We start from the raw sequence: 21,863 nt of genomic DNA, 5'->3' as shown, positions 1-21,863 counted from the left end.
AAGGCATTGTAGCGGAACATCATCCCTGTACGTTTTTGGCAGCGATCAGCGAGAAGACCAGGCATCATCAGGAGTCTGTCTTCACCAGGAAGCCCTGAAATTAGCTGCTTGCTCTCTTAGATGTAATGATACGCTGCGTGTGGCCTCCTTCTACGTCTAACAACTATCACCTGCTCTTTTTTTTTTATGATGCTTGGCAGGGAGAAGTGTGCTGCACCAGCAAGTCACCTCTTAAAATATGTTAAATGGCAACAGGTGACAAAACTGTCGGAGATCTCAAGACATGTAAACAGAAAACATTTACATTGCTCTTTATTATCCAACATCACACACAGATTTAGAAACACATTTTAATTAAAAAATACTAAAAATGTAAACTCTGTATTTATTTATATCTTATCTTTCCTTTGTGGGTGAAAACCTAAAACATGTTAGAAGCAATTGGCAATGCTGCTTGTCAAAACTTGATGCAATCTGCTGGGTTTCCTTAGATAGGAGATTATTTGACCAATCTGTATGTTTGATTGAATTTGACTTTGTAAAGTGTCTTGAAATGACCTGTTGTGAATTGGTGCTACATAAATAACATTGAATTAAACTTAATATCTGGTACATGTACCTCTTTTTTTTAATAAAATACTTTTTAATTATTCTTTAATTATTTTCAAGATCAATAACCGCTCACAAAACAATAAGAGCATTCTTCCTAGACTGCATTGCTTTCCTTGTCTTTAAACTCGAAGCAGATTAACTCAACACAGATTGCATCAAGTGCTTCTTACAGCTGCCATGACATTTATTGAGATTTGACATTGGTCTTAAATTAATTTCTAAATGCTGTATTAACTGCAACATGATAGCAACATTGTTTTGTGCTTTAAAGCACCAATAAGTATTTGTGTGAGGGCTTTGAGACTTAATTCAGTTCATGCCTCTGTAATAAAAAAATAACATGACATGATGCACTGTGGATGTTTGGGTTTTGTTTTTATGATTCGTTTGTGTTTTTTTTTTTGTGTTATCTGGCTCTATTTTTCATTATTCTGTGTCTTGTTGTTCATTTTGACAGTCTGATAAAATCATATTGCTTTTTCTCTGCTACTGTTTTTGTTTTATTTCTGCATCTGTGTCCTGGTGCGCTTGGCTTTTGTTTTTCTGCTCTCCGCACACCCCTGGCCTAATACGCTAATTAGTGGACCGCGCTACTTGTTAAGATGCGTTCGACTTGTCCACTTGTTTACTAGACTGTGAGCCAGTCAGCTTGCAGCATCCTTTGAAGTTTCAACGGTAATGCTTCGTTGGCTGAACTCTCCGGTAGTACTGTCTACAAGAGATGCAGCTTCTGTTCAATTTCGTCTTGTGTGTTTTTTTTTTATTTTCTGCAGTAAAACACTTTGTGATTTCTATCTTGAGAGATGCTACATAAAGAAAGTTATACTCACTCACTCAGTCATGATTTAGGTTTTTGTTTGTTTTGTTTGGACTTTTCTTAATTAGCCTTCACCTCTAAGCCATCATCTTATCAGCTCAGTCTCTCTCACCCCTCTGCTCTAGATCAACTCCACCTGTTGCCACTAATTACTGTCAAATCAGCTCACCTGTTCACCTGTCTACATATACCTGCCTCAGTCATCCACTCACTGCCAGAATGTCTCTTCTGTTCTGATGGTTCCCCGGTCCACATGGCCTGTTCTGGTCTGTCACTACCTGCCTGCATCTTCTGGTTCCCACCATCAGCCATTAAATCATCTGGTCAACTCTGGTCCAGCCTCAGCTGCTACTTTTCATCCTGTTTTCAATAAACCTCTTAAAACACATCTGTTTGGCTGAATACCGGGTTCACCAGCGTCATCCGTTACACGATTATTTACTTATTTGGTAGATTCATGGTCAAATACACTCTCTTTCAACTGTAGTGTTTTAGTTATTGAACATTTTTAGAATTAGTTTGATTTCTTTACCACATTCTTGAACAATGTCCTTAAGGACAGTGCCGTGCATCATAGCCGCAGCAGTAAAGCGAAATGCAGGGTGTGGCCATTCATCCAGCCAGAAGAAAGTGTCTCGGTAGCGGAACAATTAGTTTGGGAAAGCCTAAGGTAGAGTCCAAAACTGACTAAAAATAAACAAATCAATCGGATCACTTAAAGAGGAAGAGATGTCCGTACAATCTGACAGATTTTTTTCATTTTTATATTTTATATAGTTTTTTTTTTTAAATTTAAATCAAAACTGCTTTAACAAAGTATTGGTTTAAGGGTCTGGAGACTTAAGTAACCAGGTTTTTGCTCCTTTTTACTTTTTTCTTTTTTTTTTTTTACATTTCACCTCTTACTAGATTTGCCAGTCACATCACATGTGGAAAAATAAATGATTTATTGTAATCTAATTTTTTATATTTCAATCTGGCATTTCATCAGGGGTTTCTAGGCTCCGGGCAACTAAACATGACACACGTAGTTAATATCTGTGTACAATTATGGAGTACCTCAGCACTCCAGTAAAGTTAGGGATGTAAAAACAGCTGGCTGATCTAATTCATACAGAAGAAAAAGCCATACAGTAAAATAGTGCGTGTGGAAACAACATGATCAGGTATTTTACTTACTTGGTATGAATCCACTGTGTCTGTTGCTTTATTTTGTTTGACATTGAGTTGTTGTTTTCTTAAAAAATGTTTTTATCTATTATGCTTTAACGAGACATCTGCTCTCACGCTGCCTTCTTTAGGTGATATAGATGTCTCACTGTCAGTAGAGGAAACATGAAAAATTAAAGAACGCAATGGTGCAGACTTTCGGGAAAGCCTAAAGAACCTGTGCACTTTTTTTTTTTTGGTTGTGTGTGGAATTAAATATGAAACAGCAATTTTAGAAAAATATATTTCCAAAATATAATGCTTTGTATATGGTGGCGTGAAAAGCGTTGCAATTATCTTGAGAGGCAAATACAATTCTGCAGCTGGCATGAAATCACAGTTCAGAGAAAACCTGTGAGGTTGATGCTTTGCAACCTGATGGGTTTGGTGAAATAAACCATCTGGCTTGCCAAGTTAGCTTTTCTAGCACGCCTCTCTGAAATCCAATTGGAAAAACCATAAGTTTTCAATTATAGTAACAATTAAACCATTTAGTGACCCTCTGGGCCTTATGGAGGTAAGCGTTGTCATCCTGGAAGAGATCACTCCCATCACTCAGAGCAAAAAGCATGCCAGCAGAAGGCCGGCCAAGAGATGCACTGAATCCCCAGCTTGTAAAAGTTACTCATCTTTAGGATCAAGAAATGGGGAAAAAATGCATTACAGCTTTTATCTATAACCAATATAACATGAAAATATAACATGACTATAGAAAAATACAACAGCGGCTGTCCCGTACCGTTAGCGCAGTCATTTCAGATTCGTGTGAGACAGCCTAAATGAAAATAATGATATGCTCCGGGGTGACAAAGGCTTGACATATCCGATGCTCAAGCCACGGAGGAACAGTTGTCGCTGTCAATCACCGTTGGCACTGATCTCTCTTAACTTGCCTTACTGTAGACCCGCAGGCATGTGAACTGATTGGAGCTCAAGGGAAAAAAACCCGAGAGCGGAGTCAGCATTAAGACGAGTTCACAAGCTGGAATACGCAAGCAGAGGTTCTCGGATTATGCACGGAGCCCAGGAGATTCTCTTACACAGAGAGAAACTCTCTGCAGACATCCAACGCCAACGTAAATCTCCACCCAGAGTGTACAATCGATTAGGTGATTGGGGGAGAGAGAATAATGGGTCATTTGGAACACGGTAGACTCAGAGAGACGGAATAAAAGAGGGAAACCTTATCCTGCCGGACAAAAGTTTTTTCATCCAGGAACTATCTTTGGGGATCATTCAGAAGGTCCATTTGTGTCAATTTTCCACACTTTAAGCCGAGGTACATTTTATTCTAGTTTTTAAAGGACTGCAACAGAGCATAGAGACTTGAGCGATGTGCAGAAGTGCTGCTTGCCTGAACAGACGTTAGACTATTATAATAATGCTTCTAAATGTACCATTATTGATGTGCAATTATCTGACCCTTATTCACTTTATTTAATCCTAGCATTAGATTAGCCTTGTAGAAAACGCGAAGGAGCCAGAAATGTATTCTCCTGTACTGTATGTATATATATATATATATGTATATATATATATATATATATATATATAAATGCAATCAAACTTAAAAAAAAATAGTGAATACAACTTTTTCAGGACAAAACAGGCAAGCCAATCTCAAAGGAAAGAAAAGAAAAAGAAAAAGAAAAAAAAAATACAGCTCCACAACCTGATATTACTGTGGCTATATTACAAGAAACCGTCCAGCACACATAGACACACGTTAACAAACAATATGTGTGCACGCTGTAGTCCATAAATGCACATTCAATATCTCACAGGTGAAAGCTTTCATTCTCCGCTGCTGAGGCCTCGGGCAATGTGTTCACCCCAGCAAACAGAGCATGATCTCCTTTCTCTCTTGTTCTCTCTGGCAATCTGCAGGCACAGCTGTGTATATACACATGCAGTTGGCGGCGTACGTTTGTTTGTGTCTGCGTCTGTGTCACCGTGCCGACAAGGCACGGGGAAGTGGTATAGAGGCGGGAGGATGGGGGGGGGGGGGGGGGGGGGGGGTACATGAAGAAAACAAAAGAGGGCAGAAGAAAAAACACGGCCGAGCCATAACACGAAATCATAGAGAAGGGAGGAAATGACAAAAGAGGGAAGACGGGAGAGAGTTCAGGCCGGGGCAGAAAAAAAAAAAAGAGGAAACGCTCGAAAGGTAACGGAGGACAAAAGTTATAAGGAGATGGGGTAAAAAGGGCAAAGTGGTTTAGGAAAGCAGAATGAGTTAAAAAAAAGGAAGGAAGGAAAAAAAAAACGAAGAAGGTGAAGGATCTGAAAGAAGGTGAAGCAGATGAAATGCTGCCCCAACAGATAAGGAGGAGATGGGTCGGATCAGGAGGGAGGAGAGGAGAGGAGGCCCTGAGATGGAACAGATACTATCTCTATAGAGAGAACCTACACTCGAGTGGACAAAGCCTCTGGTAAGCCTGATGTCAATTCTGATGGAAAGCTCTCGCTTGCAGTCGCCCCGTTACAATCTTCGCAGACACAGATACGGGCCACATTACCGCTCGAATTTGGGTTTAAATGTCAACTTTTTTTGGGGGCAAATAAACAGTTCTATGCGATTATACCGCAAAGGGTTGCAGAGGACACAGGGAAACAGCAAATGACACAGTTGTGTCTGTTTCTGCAAACTCTCACCTTAAAACCACACGTTTCAATGCACTTAATGGGATTTTATGTGACAGGCCAGGGTAAAATAGTGCATCATTTTAAAGTTGAAGGGAAATATACAGATGCATTTCACTTTATCTAAACTTAAAAAAAGTTAAAATCTTGAAAGTGTGTTGAGTATTTGCATGCAACCTTTTTTACTCTGATATCCCTTAATAAAAGACCAGTGGAAAAAACCGCATTGAGAAGAATAGGAGAAAGAGCAATCAATCTGGAAGAAGGATCTCTGGATCAGATGAGAACATAATTGCCCTGATTACCACATATTCAATAAACCATGGATGGCAGAAAGCTAACAATGCACAGCACACCGCATGGCGGTGAAACACGGTGGCTGCTGCATCATGCTGTGGGGATGCTTTTTATGCACGTTGTCCATCTAATCCCCAGCATCCACTAACCTTTATCTCTCCTTTGCAGTTGTTCCTGAGAGAGCGTCCAGCAGCCTTCACAGTGTTTATCACAATAAACCTTTTAAAAACGTTTACACTAGGTTTGGATGAAATCGTGGGTCCTCTGTCTGTTACATTACAATAACACAGACAGAAACAGTATCTTGGTTTGAATCAAAACACAGCGGAGCCTCAACATAGGAGTTTAATGCATTCCATGACACCGCTTGTAGTTCAAATGACTCGTATCTGAAATCAATTTTCCCAATTGAAATATGCTGAAATGTCATTAACCCGTGCCAGACCGCAATTCTTTTATTACATGGTTTTGAATACGAAGAATTTACTCGTAATGAATAGAGTATTATATAAAAATGCAATGCAATAGAGTGTACTGAAATAAACCTTTAACTAAACTATTAAGTACAGTATAATGTACAGCATTTAACTGGCTGATGAGAGGGCATGAAGATGCTGACGGAGGTTGAGGAGAAACGCTGAACTGAAAAACATAATTTTGTTTGCAGATGTTTGCCCTCTTCGCCACACTTTACTCGCTTTCTTCTGCAGGGGTTATTGATATAAACCTGTCCAATGAGGTCCGTTTCATCCGCCCAAACTCAAACTCATTTCAGGATGGAATGAGTCTGTCAACTGTCATTAGATAGCACCGTTGCACGCTAAATTGCAACTTTTTCTCAATGCTTCTTTTGAATATAGTCTGAAAGTTTCTCCCACATTCCCAATGTTTCCTTTATCTCGCTTGTAGACATTACCTCCTCATCTATTTCTTTGAAACGCCTCACATGCATCTGCAGCACTGTTGCCAACTCCTCAGCAAGGAAAGTCACTGTCGGCTGTGCTCAAGGTCGCAAAAAGTCGCTAGATGACGTTGTCGCATAATTTGCAAACTTGTTCATGTACTTGTGATCCAGTCTGTCGGAAAGAGAAGCTTCTTTTTTTCTTTCTGGAAGGGGCTCATGCTTCAAGACAGTGACTGCAGGACGATTGATGCTCTCACATGAAGTCACCAAGGTTGCCGACACAGAAAACAGCTGCTAGATTTGTCACTAGTTGCCTTTTTGAAAGAAAAAAAAAAGTTGCTAGAAGGGCTGAAAAGTCTCTAAATCACAGCTTTTACCATGCCGTTCCCAACACCCACTAGTGGTGGGCTTGTCTGAAGCTGGCTTGTGAAAGACTTTCAGCTCTCGAGTCAAGGCAAAAGAAATTGCCTGAAAGATGGCTCGTATCGCAAAAAAACGGTGAGTTGTGACACATGTAAGTCAAGATGCCACTATATGTGTTAAATGGCCCAGTCAAAGTACACATCTAAATCCAAATGACTAGCTTTACCAATAATTGAAAAGGCTGTTTAGAAATGCTCTTCATCCAATCTGCCTGAGCTTTTACTGTTTTAGAAAGTGGACTCGGCACAAATGTCTGTCTCTACAAGAGAAAATCTGGTGCATGCATAACCTAAATCACTTTTAACGGTGATTGCAGCAAAAGGTGGTTTACACAGGATGGCTGAATATAAATGCACTCCACACTTTTCAGTTTTTAATTTGAGGGGGAAAAAAAGAAAACCATGTACCGGTACTATTTCCTTCTTGATAGTTTTCCACACTATGTTGTTTCACTATGTAAAATACCAATTAGAGTTAGTGGTGGTGATGTAAAAAACATTAAAAATGGTAATTTAAATATGTTTAAGCTTCTAATTTGTAAAAAAAAAATTAGCAAATAAAAAGGGTTTTAAGGGTTTGTTTTCCCAAAAGTCGCAAAGGATATAGGAAAGTTTTTAGGGATGGCCACCGCTGTCTCTGTGCTTTGACTGTTTTATCTATCGTATGCTCAGCGTACGCACCGATAGACATAGGTTTCAAAATTATTCCAAACTAGCATCCTCCTGCCACGGCAGATAACATCTCAACAGCCAGTCACCCCACTAAATAAATTTAAAGCCGTTTCCTATCTTTCCATTTCTCTTTCTGGCCACGCTGACCCTTTCTGCTGTTGCTTCGGATGAAGGGTGCTGGGTGCAGCGTCGAAACCTCTTTCCCCCCCTTTTCGCACAACTCAATTATCACACCTCTGTTTAAATTTATCGTAAGAGACACTGCCTTATATTGCCGTATGTTTTACACCTTTACTGAAGAAACTGATCCAAGTACTGTAATCATTGTGCTGTTTGTTATCAGGCAACGCTGAGTTCTCCATTTGTTAGCAGGAGACAGTCCGTAAGCAATTGGCTGATTACTTCCTGAATGGTCAATCACTTAGGCAGTGATGTCCAATCAAGCTTTCATGCAAACCACAGTGCTCGAAAAAGGCCATTACAACCCTAATGGTTACCAAGGATGAAGAAAAAACCCCGGAAAATCGTTGTGCTGATCACATTAATCGAACATACGGAAATTGCACCTAAAACAAGAAGAACGGCCTTTAATAAACAGCACCAAAATCATGGCGATTAATTTAAATATATGGCTGAAAAGAAGAGGCGTATGTTGTGCTGGAAGCACATCTTTGTGCATAAAAGCCATTTGGCTTTTGTGGGATTGTGACAGAATGGAAATAAAAAAAGGTAGTTATATTTGTGCGTAGTTATGAGTTAAAGAAAAAAATATTCTAAAGGTTACATAAATAAAAAAAGACCCTCTCTGTTTCCATCTGCTTTCAGTCACTAATCTACTTTAAGCGTTTTTTTGGTTCTTGTGCCATCTCCGGTTACACGTAGAAATGGCCTTGATGATCTCATCAAATACGAGGAAAACGCATATAAGATCCAAGCTATTTTAAACAAAGCATGTCTAATAAGTCTGGCAGAAACTTGCATTTGATACCTTACATATTGAGGAAGAACCTCATGTCTTCATTCTTTTTCATTAAACATTTTCTTGTGAAAATCAGCTCCACTGTTCCCCCTTCTGCTCTGTCTGAGGTTTCATCAAAACATTTCTGAGAAAAGCATGAAAAAAGAGCCTGTAACTTTGACCAAACAGTGTGAAATTACTTTCTTTTTTAGTTCCTGAAAAGTTCTATTTTTGGAGATACAAGATTTCTCTCTGACAGCAGCAATATGTTAAAACTTCTCTCTAACAGTGAGCTCCGGTATTTATTTTTTTCCCCAACCTTGTTTATAATCCTCCTCATTGTGCATGGTGGCAAGATAAATATGTTTCCAGTTTATTGCTCGGTGTGTAAATATGTACAAGTGTATGAGAGAAGCTAACTTGATCAGGTATAAAACATTATGCCCAGCACTGGGCTCACTTTTATTGCAACAGATGAGCTATTGCGGCTCAGATGACTGAACAATTTAATGCAAGTTAAAGACTGTCACAATGCACAGTGCATTAGAGTGTGCTGGATAAAAAGGCCACGTAGTTGCAAACCTCCCCGGCTGCCCATATAATGGTCCCAGTCCACCACTGATGGCACCGATGGGCATGTGGGCACCAGAACTGGAACATGGAACAATGGAAAAAGGTGACCTAGTCCAATAAATCATCGTTTCCTTTTCATCATGCGGATGGTCGGCAGCATTGTGCGTAGGTGGAATGTGTAACCATTTGAAGAATGGAAGCCACCCAAGGCACCGGGTGGCTTGCGTGACCCTTTAGGCAGGGTTCTGCTGGGATCCAACACTCCATTGAAATGTCAGTTTGACAGATATCACCTTCTTAAGATTGTTGCAAACCATATTTAAACACACATACAGAGGGTATACCTTGATGGCTACAGCCTCTCTAAAAAAGATAATCCACCATGCCACAGAGGAAATAATGTTTGCGGAAGATTACTAGACAGGTGGTCATAATGCTATGCCTTTTATTTCATGTAGCGCTTCTCGACTTAAATGTCAGTTAAGATCTGGTTTATTTGAATGCCAAATTCTTTTGTCTTTCCTATTTGAAGAAGAATAACAACAGAGAAACATTACAATGTCAAATTAAAGCTGCAGTAGGGTGTTCTGAGAATACGTTGGACTTAGTCTGAAAGTTTACACAAGCACACCTTACAGGTTGTTCCTTCTTGCAGCGGAGCATGCCATGTTGCTCCGATATTTACCCTAATTTTATTTCAGGGTTGGTTTTAATTCTTTCTTTTCAACTTGTTTTTTTTTTTATCATCAGTCTCCTTCTGTTTTCTGAGCAGGAGCCACTCGAGAAATTGGCTGTTCTCCTGTAACATTTGATTGTTTCTAAAATCTTGAGCTCGAACAACGGTACGCGGTGATTAGCAAGTACTTGAGTGTGATTGGCAGTGCTAAGACACTCCTCCTGGCTCTGATTGGTTGTCTCTAACCGGGGACGGTGTATCTTTGCAAATGGCATTAGGACCACTCAGAGGAGCCAGAGGAGCTTCATTTTGTTCACAGATTATCTGTTTCACATTATACAGTAAGGACATAGTGACAGTTTTAACAAATATGTAAAAAATACATTTACACAAAAATTACCTACTGCAGCTTTAAATTAAAGCTCAATGTTTTTGTGTGAGACTTCTGAACAAAATGAATTATTTTTAAGGATTGCATTTACACATCTTTAAACAAATGTGCTAGTTGACTTTTTTTACATACATACTATATTAGTAGTTTGCACCCTACCTAGAACCATACATTATCTTTACATTCTAAAATACTGATATTCTGTAAATGGCTCACTGCTTTATTCCGAAGATGAAAGGAAAAAGAGTAGGCGGAAAAAGTTTCTACGCAAATTTAAAAGGTCTACAGACCCCTTGTGGTCTTAATGTTCTTACATAAAGAACGAGCACATTCATAAAGAGGTGTCACTTCATTCCATATTCCACCTACCAGTTGCGTGAGTGAGCCCCCAGACCTCCTGGCCATAGACATCGGTCTTGTTCCAGACCAGCTTGTGAACCAGTCCTGGCCCCGCGGGGTACCAGCGCTGGTACAGCCGTCCTTGGACAGAAGCGCGGACGTGCACCTTGGACAGACCTCCCAGAGGGGAGACGGGAGAGGACGGGGACGGAGGTGTGAGGAGGATTCGGAGCAGGGAGAAGTAGCCGGCGGCGCGGGTGCTCAGGTAGCTCAGCTTCACAAAGGCCCCTGGGATTGAAACCTCCTCCTGAACTGCCTGGGGAGAGCAAGACGGAGAGCGGACGGAGTGAGAAATACAGCCGAGAGAAAAAGGTGTTTCATCAAAACTTTTTCATTTGGAAAATTAGCCGGTGAAAGAAAAGCTATTGGCAAGTTAAGGAGGGGGGGAGAAAAAGCCGCAGAACAGAAAGTACAGTAAGGACTCAAAGCTTATATAATCATGTTTTCTTTCTCAATGACGATTTTGATAGATTAAAAGATGTCTCAAAGTCATTCTGGTAATATTAGTTTATTATATTTCAGAAAATGGACTATCCTCAGAAGGCAAAAATTAATTACCTGAAATCATGCTGCTTTTTTGTTCACACCTCTTTCAGTGAATGCATCATTAATTTCTCCTTGATTTAGTTCATGGGTGGAACACATTGGAACACTGCCTGCCTTTCCTCAAATCTTTTTGCTTGCTGCCTCTTTGTGCGGAGGTTTTGTTCATCGACAGAATAAAATGTTCTCATCTTTTTTTGTTTTCCCTTTTGATCGTCTCTTCATACAAATCACACCCGATTCTCCAAAGTCTGCCAGAACAAATTACAGACACAGTGTCGGTGGATTTAATTCTAACAATTTCAAGAAAGAAAATAATCTTCTGGCTCAGAAAATTGTAGAGGAGACCGGATAAGCTTTTTAAATCTAAGAACACCACTCCTAATGTCCGGCACAGTGATGGCAGTATGGAGGACCAATCCTGCCATAATTAAAAATACACACAGAAATAAATGAAGGACTTAATAATATAAAATGGCTTAAGAAAAGTGTCTAATAATATTAATTTGTGTGCCATTTAATGTGACAAAATAATAAAAATAAGATATTTCTTCAACAATTCATCAATTATTCATCAAAAATATATATTTTAACTTACACTTTTATTTTTACTTTTCTTCTTGCTTTTATGCTGACTTATTTTTAACCCTTGTATTTCTGAAACAATCATTTATTTCTGCCTCTAACATTTCTAGCTGTTTTTTTACCCAAAGGATTTACACCTGCCCTTTTATTTCCTTTTCCCCTTTTTCCACTTTGTGTATTTCTACTTCTTGTTTTTAAAGCAACATTTCTAAAGCATGTTTTTCCTCCACCATAAATATTTCTTTCTATTTTATTTTAAACTTATATTTCTGAAACATATATTTATTTCTGCCTCTAACTTTTCTAGCTGTTTTTTTACCCAAAGGATTTACGCCTGCCCTTTTATTTCCTTTTCCCCTTTTTCCACTTTGTGTATTTCTACTTCTTGTTTTTAAAGCAACATTTCTAAAGCATGTTTTTCCTCCACCATAAATATTTCTTTCTAATTTATTTTAAACTTATATTTCTGAAACAATCATTTATTTCTGCCTCTAACTTTTCTAACTGTTTTTTTACCAACCCAATTTTTGCCTGCCCTTTTTATTTCCTTCTCCCTTTTTTCCACTTCTTGTATTTCTACTTGGTGTTTTTTTACTTCCTCTTTTTCCACTTTGTTTATTTCTACTTTGCGTTTTACTTCCTCTTTTTCCACTTTGTGTATTTCTACTTCGTGTTTTTTTACTTCTTCTTTCTCCACTTCGTGTATTTCCACTTCATGTATTTCTACTTGGTGTTTTTTTTACCTCCTCTTTTTCCACTTCGTGTATTTGTGCTTCGTGTTTTATTACTTCCTCTTTTTCCACTTGGTCTGACTGCAGCTGTTAATGTTAATACGATGGCAGGGAGGGAGGGGGGAGAGGGGGGCGGTGTCACCGGCAAAGCTTCACAACTATTGGCCAAGGCCTGCCTCCCCGGAAACGAGCCTGCATCAGCTGGCCGCTTTCCCAGAATGCACCGCGGCCGCAGCTTGCTTATGGACAGCGCTAACAGATCACAGTGGTAAGTTAAAAATTACCTTTCCTGCTGCTGTTGTTCTTTAAAAGTACGTTTGAGGCGACAGCATTATACTTTTAAGCTTCTCTATATGGCCTGTTTACAGAGTTAGTGTGTAATTAAAAAAGAAAAAGTCCGACATGAGTGGACCACAGTGATCTGCAGATTCATTCGGGAGCGTCAGAAAGCTATGGTGTGTTCAGGAGCATGGGACATTTCATATTTACAAGGAAAGAGGCATAAAACGGAACAGAACTTCACTCATACAATATTGTGTCTATCCAGAAACAGTGTGGGCTTTCTTACAATACTGAATGCTCTATAATTGTATTTCTGTTATTTTTTGATTATGCACACCTGCTAGCTTTTTATTCTGAAAATTCTAATGTCCCATGCTCCTTAATTGCACCATAGCTTTCTGAATGCGCTGTGCTGTGTAGATAGATGCACGGCTGATCTTCCGCTTAAGACAAAGCTTTGCAGTTTCGAAACTCATGTCGGCTCTCACGGTTTACTGTTGTGTGAATGACAAGAGACCACAACAAATAAATCAGCCATTCCTCTAGGGAACGCGAAAACCTTTGCGAGGGAACGCAAAAGTATTCTGAGGTAACGCAAAAAAATATATATTTTCCCCATGTCCCCTAAAGGGCTCTGTATACACTTCCCTCGGCCTTGTCGTGTGTCAAGTGCTGCTGGTTCTGATGCCGTTTTTTGTTGTTTTAATTCGGCAAAACGTTCATTTGTTTTGTGTTTATCTCACTGACTTGTGTTGCTTTATTAACTCAATACTTGCTGGAATAAATTATAAATGTCTCCCAAGGACGACAGCAGCATTCAGGACAAAACGCAGAAGCAGAAGCAGTTAGTTATCAGCTATTATATAGGTTACAAAATATGTTCGGTCTGCGAGTGTCATGTTAGTTACACATAGCAGAAGCAGTCGTAATATTGCCTAGCTTTTAGGTTTAACGTGGGTTCTGTTGTCTGTTCATCTTTTATTATGAAGTATTACATAATTGACATTTATATTTTAAACAGGGACCACAGAAGGAACCCAGGCCCTCATCAACTGGCGTATTCCCAATGAGGGCCTATTTACAGGCAGGAGGAACTCCTCCAAAACCAAATGGCAGCAAGTAATTTTTATTTATGTCTGCCTAAATGTTTATGTTCAGCTCTTGTGACACTAAACTTGTTTTCTATTCAACTAGTGATTTTGTGAGATTTTGGCTACCAAAAGGGCCAATAAATATTTGTCCCTTTTAGAAAAACTTGACAAGTTTTAAATAAAATCTATAAATGTTTTTCTTATCTAAGTGAGTTTCTTTTGAGCAAGGACACAAAGAATTGAGAGGGGAAAGAAAACAATTGTAACAGTGTAAAAAAAGACATTTATTTTATACAAATGATTTTACTTTGGAACAGAGTCAAGATGTAACATGTTCAAAACAATTAACATATGATTTAAAACAAATAATTAACTTTTATAAACACCATGGACAAAGAGAACACCCACAAACATACAATTGATAAATAACAGGAATGGAAATTAATTTACTGATTTATTTTGTTTTACAGGTAGTGGAAAAAAAATGAAATGAAGCAGCATGTGTACATAACTACAACTGATCTAGGTTAGGTCAGATGTAGGCTTGTTCACTTAAACATGCAGCCAGCTCTGCCGGGCTGCCAGTCTGGCTCGGAGGCAGCTTCCAGACAGCTTGCTGTCTTCAGCCGCCTGGCCGTCCTCTTCTGGGTCAACCTCCTCCTCCTCCACGTCAAGCTGGTCCCCTGCCTCTATACTAATATTGTGAAGGATGCAGCAGGCGGCGATTACTTTTGGGGCAAATGTCGGGCGGACCTCCAGCGCCCTAAAGAAAATGGAACGCCACCACGTCTTTATAGCACCAAAGGCACGCTCAATGATGTTTCTTGCCTTGGCGTGGTGCCTGTAGTGGCGTGCCTCCACTTGACCTGTACCAAATATAAAATAACTTGTAATTTAGGTAATATGCTGATATGTCTTTATGTTCTATCCAATTAATATAATCTATGTATCAATTTTGTGTCATTGTTGGCTCTATTTAAGGACAAGAAGGTAAGAGATCTTAATGGCAACTGGCGGGCGATAGGGCGTCAGGGAGGTGATTGGGTCCAGGAGGCATGGGAACGCACCATTGCAGTGTAGGAAAAAAATCCCTCAGGTGGGTATAAAGCATTTTTATACAACGGAGAGCGCCACAGTACCAGTGAGTGATGGACAAAGCCTACATTGTCGATGTAAACATTCAAAATCTTTCCCCTTGCGTCACACACACCCTGCAGGATGATTGAAGGGAATATTCAGTTTAAATAACATTTCTTTTGTGGCTCTGCAGGTGGAACAATTCGCACGTCACCTATCAATGGCACCGACTGCTCCTTTGAGCGCCTCGATCCCGGCAAGGCGGGCAAAACCAGCACCCACTCCCTCCAAATCTTGTCTTTTTGGGAAGAAATTTTTTTTTAATGATCCCCATCAAGGAGTTCATGACTCTGTGCACCACCTGGCACACAAGGGCATCACAAAGATGTCGGCTGTTTCCCTATAGGATGCACCGCCGCCAGCCAGAAGAGGGTCACCAGCACTCTCCTTATCCTCACATGTTTTGTTGGTGTTTCTTCCTGTAAATAAAAAATGCCAAATGTTACCATAATTGGTTTTTAATTTCTCACCTTTTCATATCATAAAACTATACCTGGTTAACATGTAAATTAATATAGTTCTCAAGAAAGAAAAAGTAAAATGTATAGTCCTGTAAAACTAGTCAAGTATAGCAAATGTAACAAATGGCTTCTCTTCTCTGGTGTTTTTATAATGTACAGATTCTCATTGTAAGATGTATTGATTAATTTTGCCATTTCACTAAGAGAATGAACTGAACTAACTGCACATAATTTATAGATTAATCACTGTAAAAGTGGGCAGACATATAAATGACTTTTCCTATCTTAATGATCAATGCTGTGGTCAGTAGGTACAACAAAGTACCCTAACCCTGCAATGTTATGTTAAAATTGTGTTTTCGTTTTCCCATGAGTTATAGAGAAATGGACACAATTTCAACCTTATCACTTGTTCAATACCATCCTCAATGTTTTTTTTTTTAAGATAAAAGTAGGAAATAGGCATGTTAATCTTAAAATGAATACCAGTTGGCACAGTTGGGCTAGCAAAGCAACACAAGTCAGTGAGATAAACACAAAACAAATGAACGTTTTGCCGAATTAAAACAACAAAAAACGGCATCAGAACCAGCAGCACTTGACACACGACAAGGCCGAGGGAAGTGTATACAGAGCCCTTTAGGGGACATGGGGAAAATATATTTTTTTGCGTTACCTCAGAATACTTTTGCGTTCCCTCGCAAAGGTTTTCGCGTTCCCTAGAGGAATGGCTGATTTATTTGTTGTGGTCTCTTGTCATTCACACAACAGTAAACCGTGAGAGCCGACATGAGTTTCGAAACTGCAAAGCTTTGTCTTAAGCGGAAGATCAGCCGTGCATCTATCTACACAGCACAGCGCATTCAGAAAGCTATGGTGCAATTAAGGAGCATGGGACATTAGAATTTTCAGAATAAAAAGCTAGCAGGTGTGCATAATCAAAAAATAACAGAAATACAATTATAGAGCATTCAGTATTGTAAGAAAGCCCACACTGTTTCTGGATAGACACAATATTGTATGAGTGAAGTTCTGTTCCGTTTTATGCCTCTTTCCTTGTAAATATGAAATGTCCCATGCTCCTGAACACACCATAGCTTTCTGACGCTCCCGAATGAATCTGCAGATCACTGTGGTCCACTCATGTCGGACTTTTTCTTTTTTAATTACACACTAACTCTGTAAACAGGCCATATAGGGAAGCTTAAAAGTATAATGCTGTCGCCTCAAACGTACTTTTAAAGAACAACAGCAGCAGGAAAGGTAATTTTTAACTTACCACTGTGATCTGTTAGCGCTGTCCATAAGCAAGCTGCGGCCGCGGTGCATTCTGGGAAAGCGGCCAGCTGATGCAGGCTCGTTTCCGGGGAGGCAGGCCTTGGCCAATAGTTGTGAAGCTTTGCCGGTGACACCGCCCCCCTCTCCCCCCTCCCTCCCTGCCATCGTATTAACATTAACAGCTGCAGTCAGACCAAGTGGAAAAAGAGGAAGTAATAAAACACGAAGCACAAATACACGAAGTGGAAAAAGAGGAGGTAAAAAAACACCAAGTAGAAATACATGAAGTGGAAATACACGAAGTGGAGAAAGAAGAAGTAAAAAAACACGAAGTAGAAATACACAAAGTGGAAAAAGAGGAAGTAAAACGCAAAGTAGAAATAAACAAAGTGGAAAAAGAGGAAGTAAAAAAACACCAAGTAGAAATACAAGAAGTGGAAAAAAGGGAGAAGGAAATAAAAAGGGCAGGCAAAAATTGGGTTGGTAAAAAAACAGTTAGAAAAGTTAGAGGCAGAAATAAATGATTGTTTCAGAAATATAAGTTTAAAATAAATTAGAAAGAAATATTTATGGTGGAGGAAAAACATGCTTTAGAAATGTTGCTTTAAAAACAAGAAGTAGAAATACACAAAGTGGAAAAAGGGGAAAAGGAAATAAAAGGGCAGGCGTAAATCCTTTGGGTAAAAAAACAGCTAGAAAAGTTAGAGGCAGAAATAAATATATGTTTCAGAAATATAAGTTTAAAATAAAATAGAAAGAAATATTTATGGTGGAGTAAAAACATGCTTTAGAAATGTTGCTTTAAAAACAAGAAGTAGAAATACACAAAGTGGAAAAAGGGGAAAAGGAAATAAAAGGGCAGGTGTAAATCCTTTGGGTAAAAAAACAGCTAGAAATGTTAGAGGCAGAAATAAATGATTGTTTCAGAAATACAAGGGTTAAAAATAAGTCAGCATAAAAGCAAGAAGAAAAGTAAAAATAAAAGTGTAAGTTAAAATATATATTTTTGATGAATAATTGATGAATTGTTGAAGAAATATCTTATTTTTATTATTTTGTCACATTAAATGGCACACAAATTAATATTATTAGACACTTTTCTTAAGCCATTTTATATTATTAAGTCCTTCATTTATTTCTGTGTGTATTTTTAATTATGGCAGGATTGGTCCTCCATATGGCAGACCCATGCTAAGGGTCTGGGCTTTTTTTTTTTTTTTGCTACAAGTGGATCTGGTGCAATCCTCCAAGCGGGTGGAGGACTGCTTCCAAACAAGCACACATCCTGTGTTTATGTAACAACAAAAGAGGAGTATGGCGGACCAAAAGCAGCAATATATTTTTGTTAAATAGAGTAGTATATACATTTAAAATCACTGATTCAAATTTAATTCATTGAGTTAAATCATACAATGCTAGTTCATTATTTATTTATTTCATATGTTATGTGCTACAGCTCACCATTAAATAACTGAGTATGACCAGTTAATTAAATGTATTGGTTAATTCATTAAAGCTATAGTCCTGCTATAATCCTGTTCAGAAACTTTTTTTGTATTACTGGGTAAAATGTTCCTTCCACCCTGAAAGTAGTCAATACCTTGTATTCAGAAAAAGGAGGTTAAAAATCATTTACTCTGGGAGTTACAGACCTGTAAAAGCCCCATGCCCCTCGGTCAAAAGGATTGGTCAGAGTTTTGTTCATGCTCTCATTCCTGCTCCGTCAAGTTCTGGTGGTATCACCTCATCTATTGGATGTCCCACATGCCAATCATTCTGACGCGCTCATGTAACGCCAGTGTGCGTGCTCTTTCCTTCTGAGTTTCCGCTTGCTGGCTGCACATGCGCACTAGTGGTGTTTATTTATCCGGTTAGCTTAGCGGCTAAGTTAGTGGTTAGCTTAGTGTTCATGTTTATGAGAAGAAAAGGAAGGCCTCAGTCGAAAATAATAAGGCCAGAGTGGATTTGGGAGATTTTTAAGACGCGTTAAGACGGTCTTGCAGTTATTCAAAAAGGGACTTAAGGAAACATCTGGAAAAATCGCCGACTCTAGCTTTAACCCTGCACAGAAAGCCACAGCTAATACTGTTAATGGGCAAGGCTAACAAATTGAATTGGATTTATGGCATGCTGCAACATAGTACTGCAAAAATATAAACTGAGATATTGGAATGAATTATTCAAAGACTTTTGTGTAACAGATTAGTAAAACATTCAATTCAGTGTAATTTTACATCACTGCATTTATTCATTGATTGTATGTAACAGAGGTTTTATTTTAATGACGCACACAGGTGCATCTTAATAAATTCAAACTTACTGAGACATGCCTCTGTATAAACATTTATTTAATAACTGATTTCTGTATTGAATTGTAGCACTTTTGGCCCTCGATAGGAGAGCACACAGGTTTGCTCAGTGTATCTATTCTGTTCATGCAAAACAATAAATATGAAGTCAACAGTCTGACCTTTGCATCTGCTTCCCAGACACCTAATTTGCCTTTGTGGTTGGAAGGTATATGGATGCAGCACATGTTTGCATTATTCTCATTTCCTATTTGCATCATGCAAATAGGAAATGAGCTAAATTTGCAAAATCCTTTGGGACTAGGCTTGTTTGTTGCTGAGCTGTGGCAAATTGCATCTAGGAGGTATTCTTACTGATCTACATATATTGTCACATTGTGCGCAGGTTTCACCAGGATGTTTGATCGTCTTATTTTCCCCTCCATCATCACGAGGGGTGACATTCTTTTTGTTATTTTTTATTTTTTTGAAACCTCCCAGGAAAATGTTAAATGAAGCACAGTGAAGTGCAAATTAATGTTCACTCGGAAGATGAATCCAATTGACTTTAGAGAATATTTTCATCAAGCAAGTGACGCAAGTGATTGAAATTCTTAAGAGCAACGTTTGAAAATTGTTTATCCCAATGAAAGTGAGCGAGTACAAAGTGAGATCCAGAAATCTATCCAGATCTGACAAAGAAAGAACATTTTATGGGTGGACTGATAATTAAGCATACAAATGCAATTGTCTGAAAATGAAATGGATTGCGTGCACAAGTTTAAATTTATCCGCGTTTGTTCTTACCCGCACAGATTCCGAAAATACTTGCAGACTCAATGACCCTAAATGATTTTTTTTAATTAATATCACTTTAGAAGTTTCAGAAATGCCACAGAGTTTTTGTCGCCAATCAGCAAGGCCATAGAACATTTTGTTCTGAACATTTGACCGCGCTTCTTATCTCAATTTGTACACCTCGATTAAATTTCTGGTTTTCTCATACGGACTTGGCTTTTGAGCTTATTCCAATAATTATCAATACAGCTGTTAGTTAAAGAAATTTCTCAACCCTGATGTTGTTCTTCATTATTGGCTAGCTGTTGAAATGAGGTGATGTTCAAGAATTTGGAGATGACCATCATTAAATCCGTATTCTACCACTACCATTGCCACCTAGACAGGACCACCTACCGTTGGCACATTGCTTTTGGCTTTGAAAGACCCAGAATTTGAGTCCTTCAGACGTACTTTTTGCCAATTCTGCTCACTTTTAATCGTCTGACAATAAAAGCCTATTGGCTGTGCTTAAGGGTGCAGATTCTGGAGCAGGATCTTTATTGGCCAATCCTTGCCTCACTGTAGACATTTACACAGTTGTTTCAACATCTTCCAGTTTATTATAAGGTTGACTAGAGGTGGCTCCAAGGTTGTTCTTGAACATCACAACCATTGATATTTGGCTTCAGGGTCATAGTTTTGGTAAAAACCTGTACATAGTTGGTGTACTAACATTCAAATAATTTGAAACAGACATCCGAACTGGTTTTGGAATGGTTAAAAAGGGCTAATGTTGAACTTCTGGAAGTGACTGAATCTCAACCCTGCTAAAACATTGTGGACTATGCCTAAAAGCTGGACCCTTTGAGAATCACCAAAATATCCCAATAAATGTTGAAAATCACTCAAGCTGTTCACATAATCAGTTATGTGCTATACATAATCAGTTCAGCCCAAATAATATCTCTTTTGTAGACTTATGAGCTCACTCTGTTCTTCCAGTATTTGGGATGAATAATTACCAAAGACTGTTTCAAAGATGCATCACTTACTTGATGAAACAAAAAAATCATTAAAAGCTCAAAACCAATAGAAGATTTGTGAGCTGAAGATGTTCAGCTAAACTGACTCCATTATGAACTATACCTCTCACCCGCCGCATCAGACAGTGGAAGACGTGAGCAGCTCCTACAGCTGCAGACTGATACATTCTCAGCACAGAAAATAACCCGACCTCAGATCTTTTATTCCCAACGCTGTGAGACTGTACAGCTCGACAATTTAGTTGTACTCTGGCTTTTTTTCTTCCTGTGAAAAGGCACTGTGCAAAAACTCGCATACGCAGCGCCATGACTCCTTCTATTTAAAGGTTTTCTTATGTCCATAGTCTGCATTTTTTTTTAATCTGTAGTCTTACTTTGATTTAAATTTCTATCTATTGCAGTTTCCACTTTGGCTTTTGTGTGAACTGCTTTAACAAGGGAATATCCCCAAAGTAGGACCCAGAAAGCTTATCTTATCTTTCCTTATTTATGCGCGAGATGGCTGCATTTAAAAATCTAACCAGACAAACATTAGCACATAATGAGGGCTTAAAGCGCATATTCTCATTAACAATAAAACGTATTTCTAGGACATTTGTTTTATTCATTATTCCTTTGTAGACTACATGTATGTTCATGATTCCAGGTACATAATCTCTAAAAACTGGTTTCAGAAAATGATTTAACATATTACATATTATTAATTATTTCACATGCAACATATATAAGCCAACATATTATACCTGTAGCTCTGGTACAGCGGGGCCCTTTTCTGTGCATGTTCCTGTGTATCTAGGGAGGGGGTAAGGCAGAACTAGTGGGTAGGGACTCAGAACACTCCTGATGTCACATTTGGGAGTCTCGGCCTCTTCTCTGGCCATGGTCACCTGGTCTAAAACCAGGAAGTTGTTGTTTGGCGTCCATATGGTGCGCGTTTGCGGGAGGAAGGGTGGCCGCTGGAACATAAGGGTCACGGACGTGGCGCCGAAGGTCACCAAGTCAAAGCTGCGATGAGGGCAGAGTGAGATGTGGTCAGTCTGACATTAATGGGGGAACGCTAAGTTCAAATCT

At 38.9% G+C, this 21,863-nt stretch overlaps 1 protein-coding gene across 1 annotated transcript in view; it reads right to left on the bottom strand.

The window, feature by feature from the left end:
* tenm1 (teneurin transmembrane protein 1) overlaps positions 1–21,863 on the bottom strand; it is a 298,417-nt gene that overhangs the window by 93,004 nt on the left and 183,550 nt on the right. The window contains exons 17-18 of the mRNA XM_036127074.1: positions 21,536–21,797; positions 10,544–10,829 (exon numbers count right to left, since the gene is read on the bottom strand). Of these exons, the coding sequence (XP_035982967.1) occupies positions 10,544–10,829; positions 21,536–21,797 (548 nt within the window). The remainder of the gene's footprint in view (positions 1–10,543; positions 10,830–21,535; positions 21,798–21,863) is intronic.

This window comes from Fundulus heteroclitus, chromosome 23, assembly GCF_011125445.2.
Source record: "Fundulus heteroclitus isolate FHET01 chromosome 23, MU-UCD_Fhet_4.1, whole genome shotgun sequence".
Classification (NCBI taxonomy): Eukaryota; Metazoa; Chordata; class Actinopteri; order Cyprinodontiformes; family Fundulidae; genus Fundulus; species Fundulus heteroclitus.
Note: the sequence above shows the minus strand (reverse complement) of the source record. Positions and strands in the feature narration are given on the sequence as shown.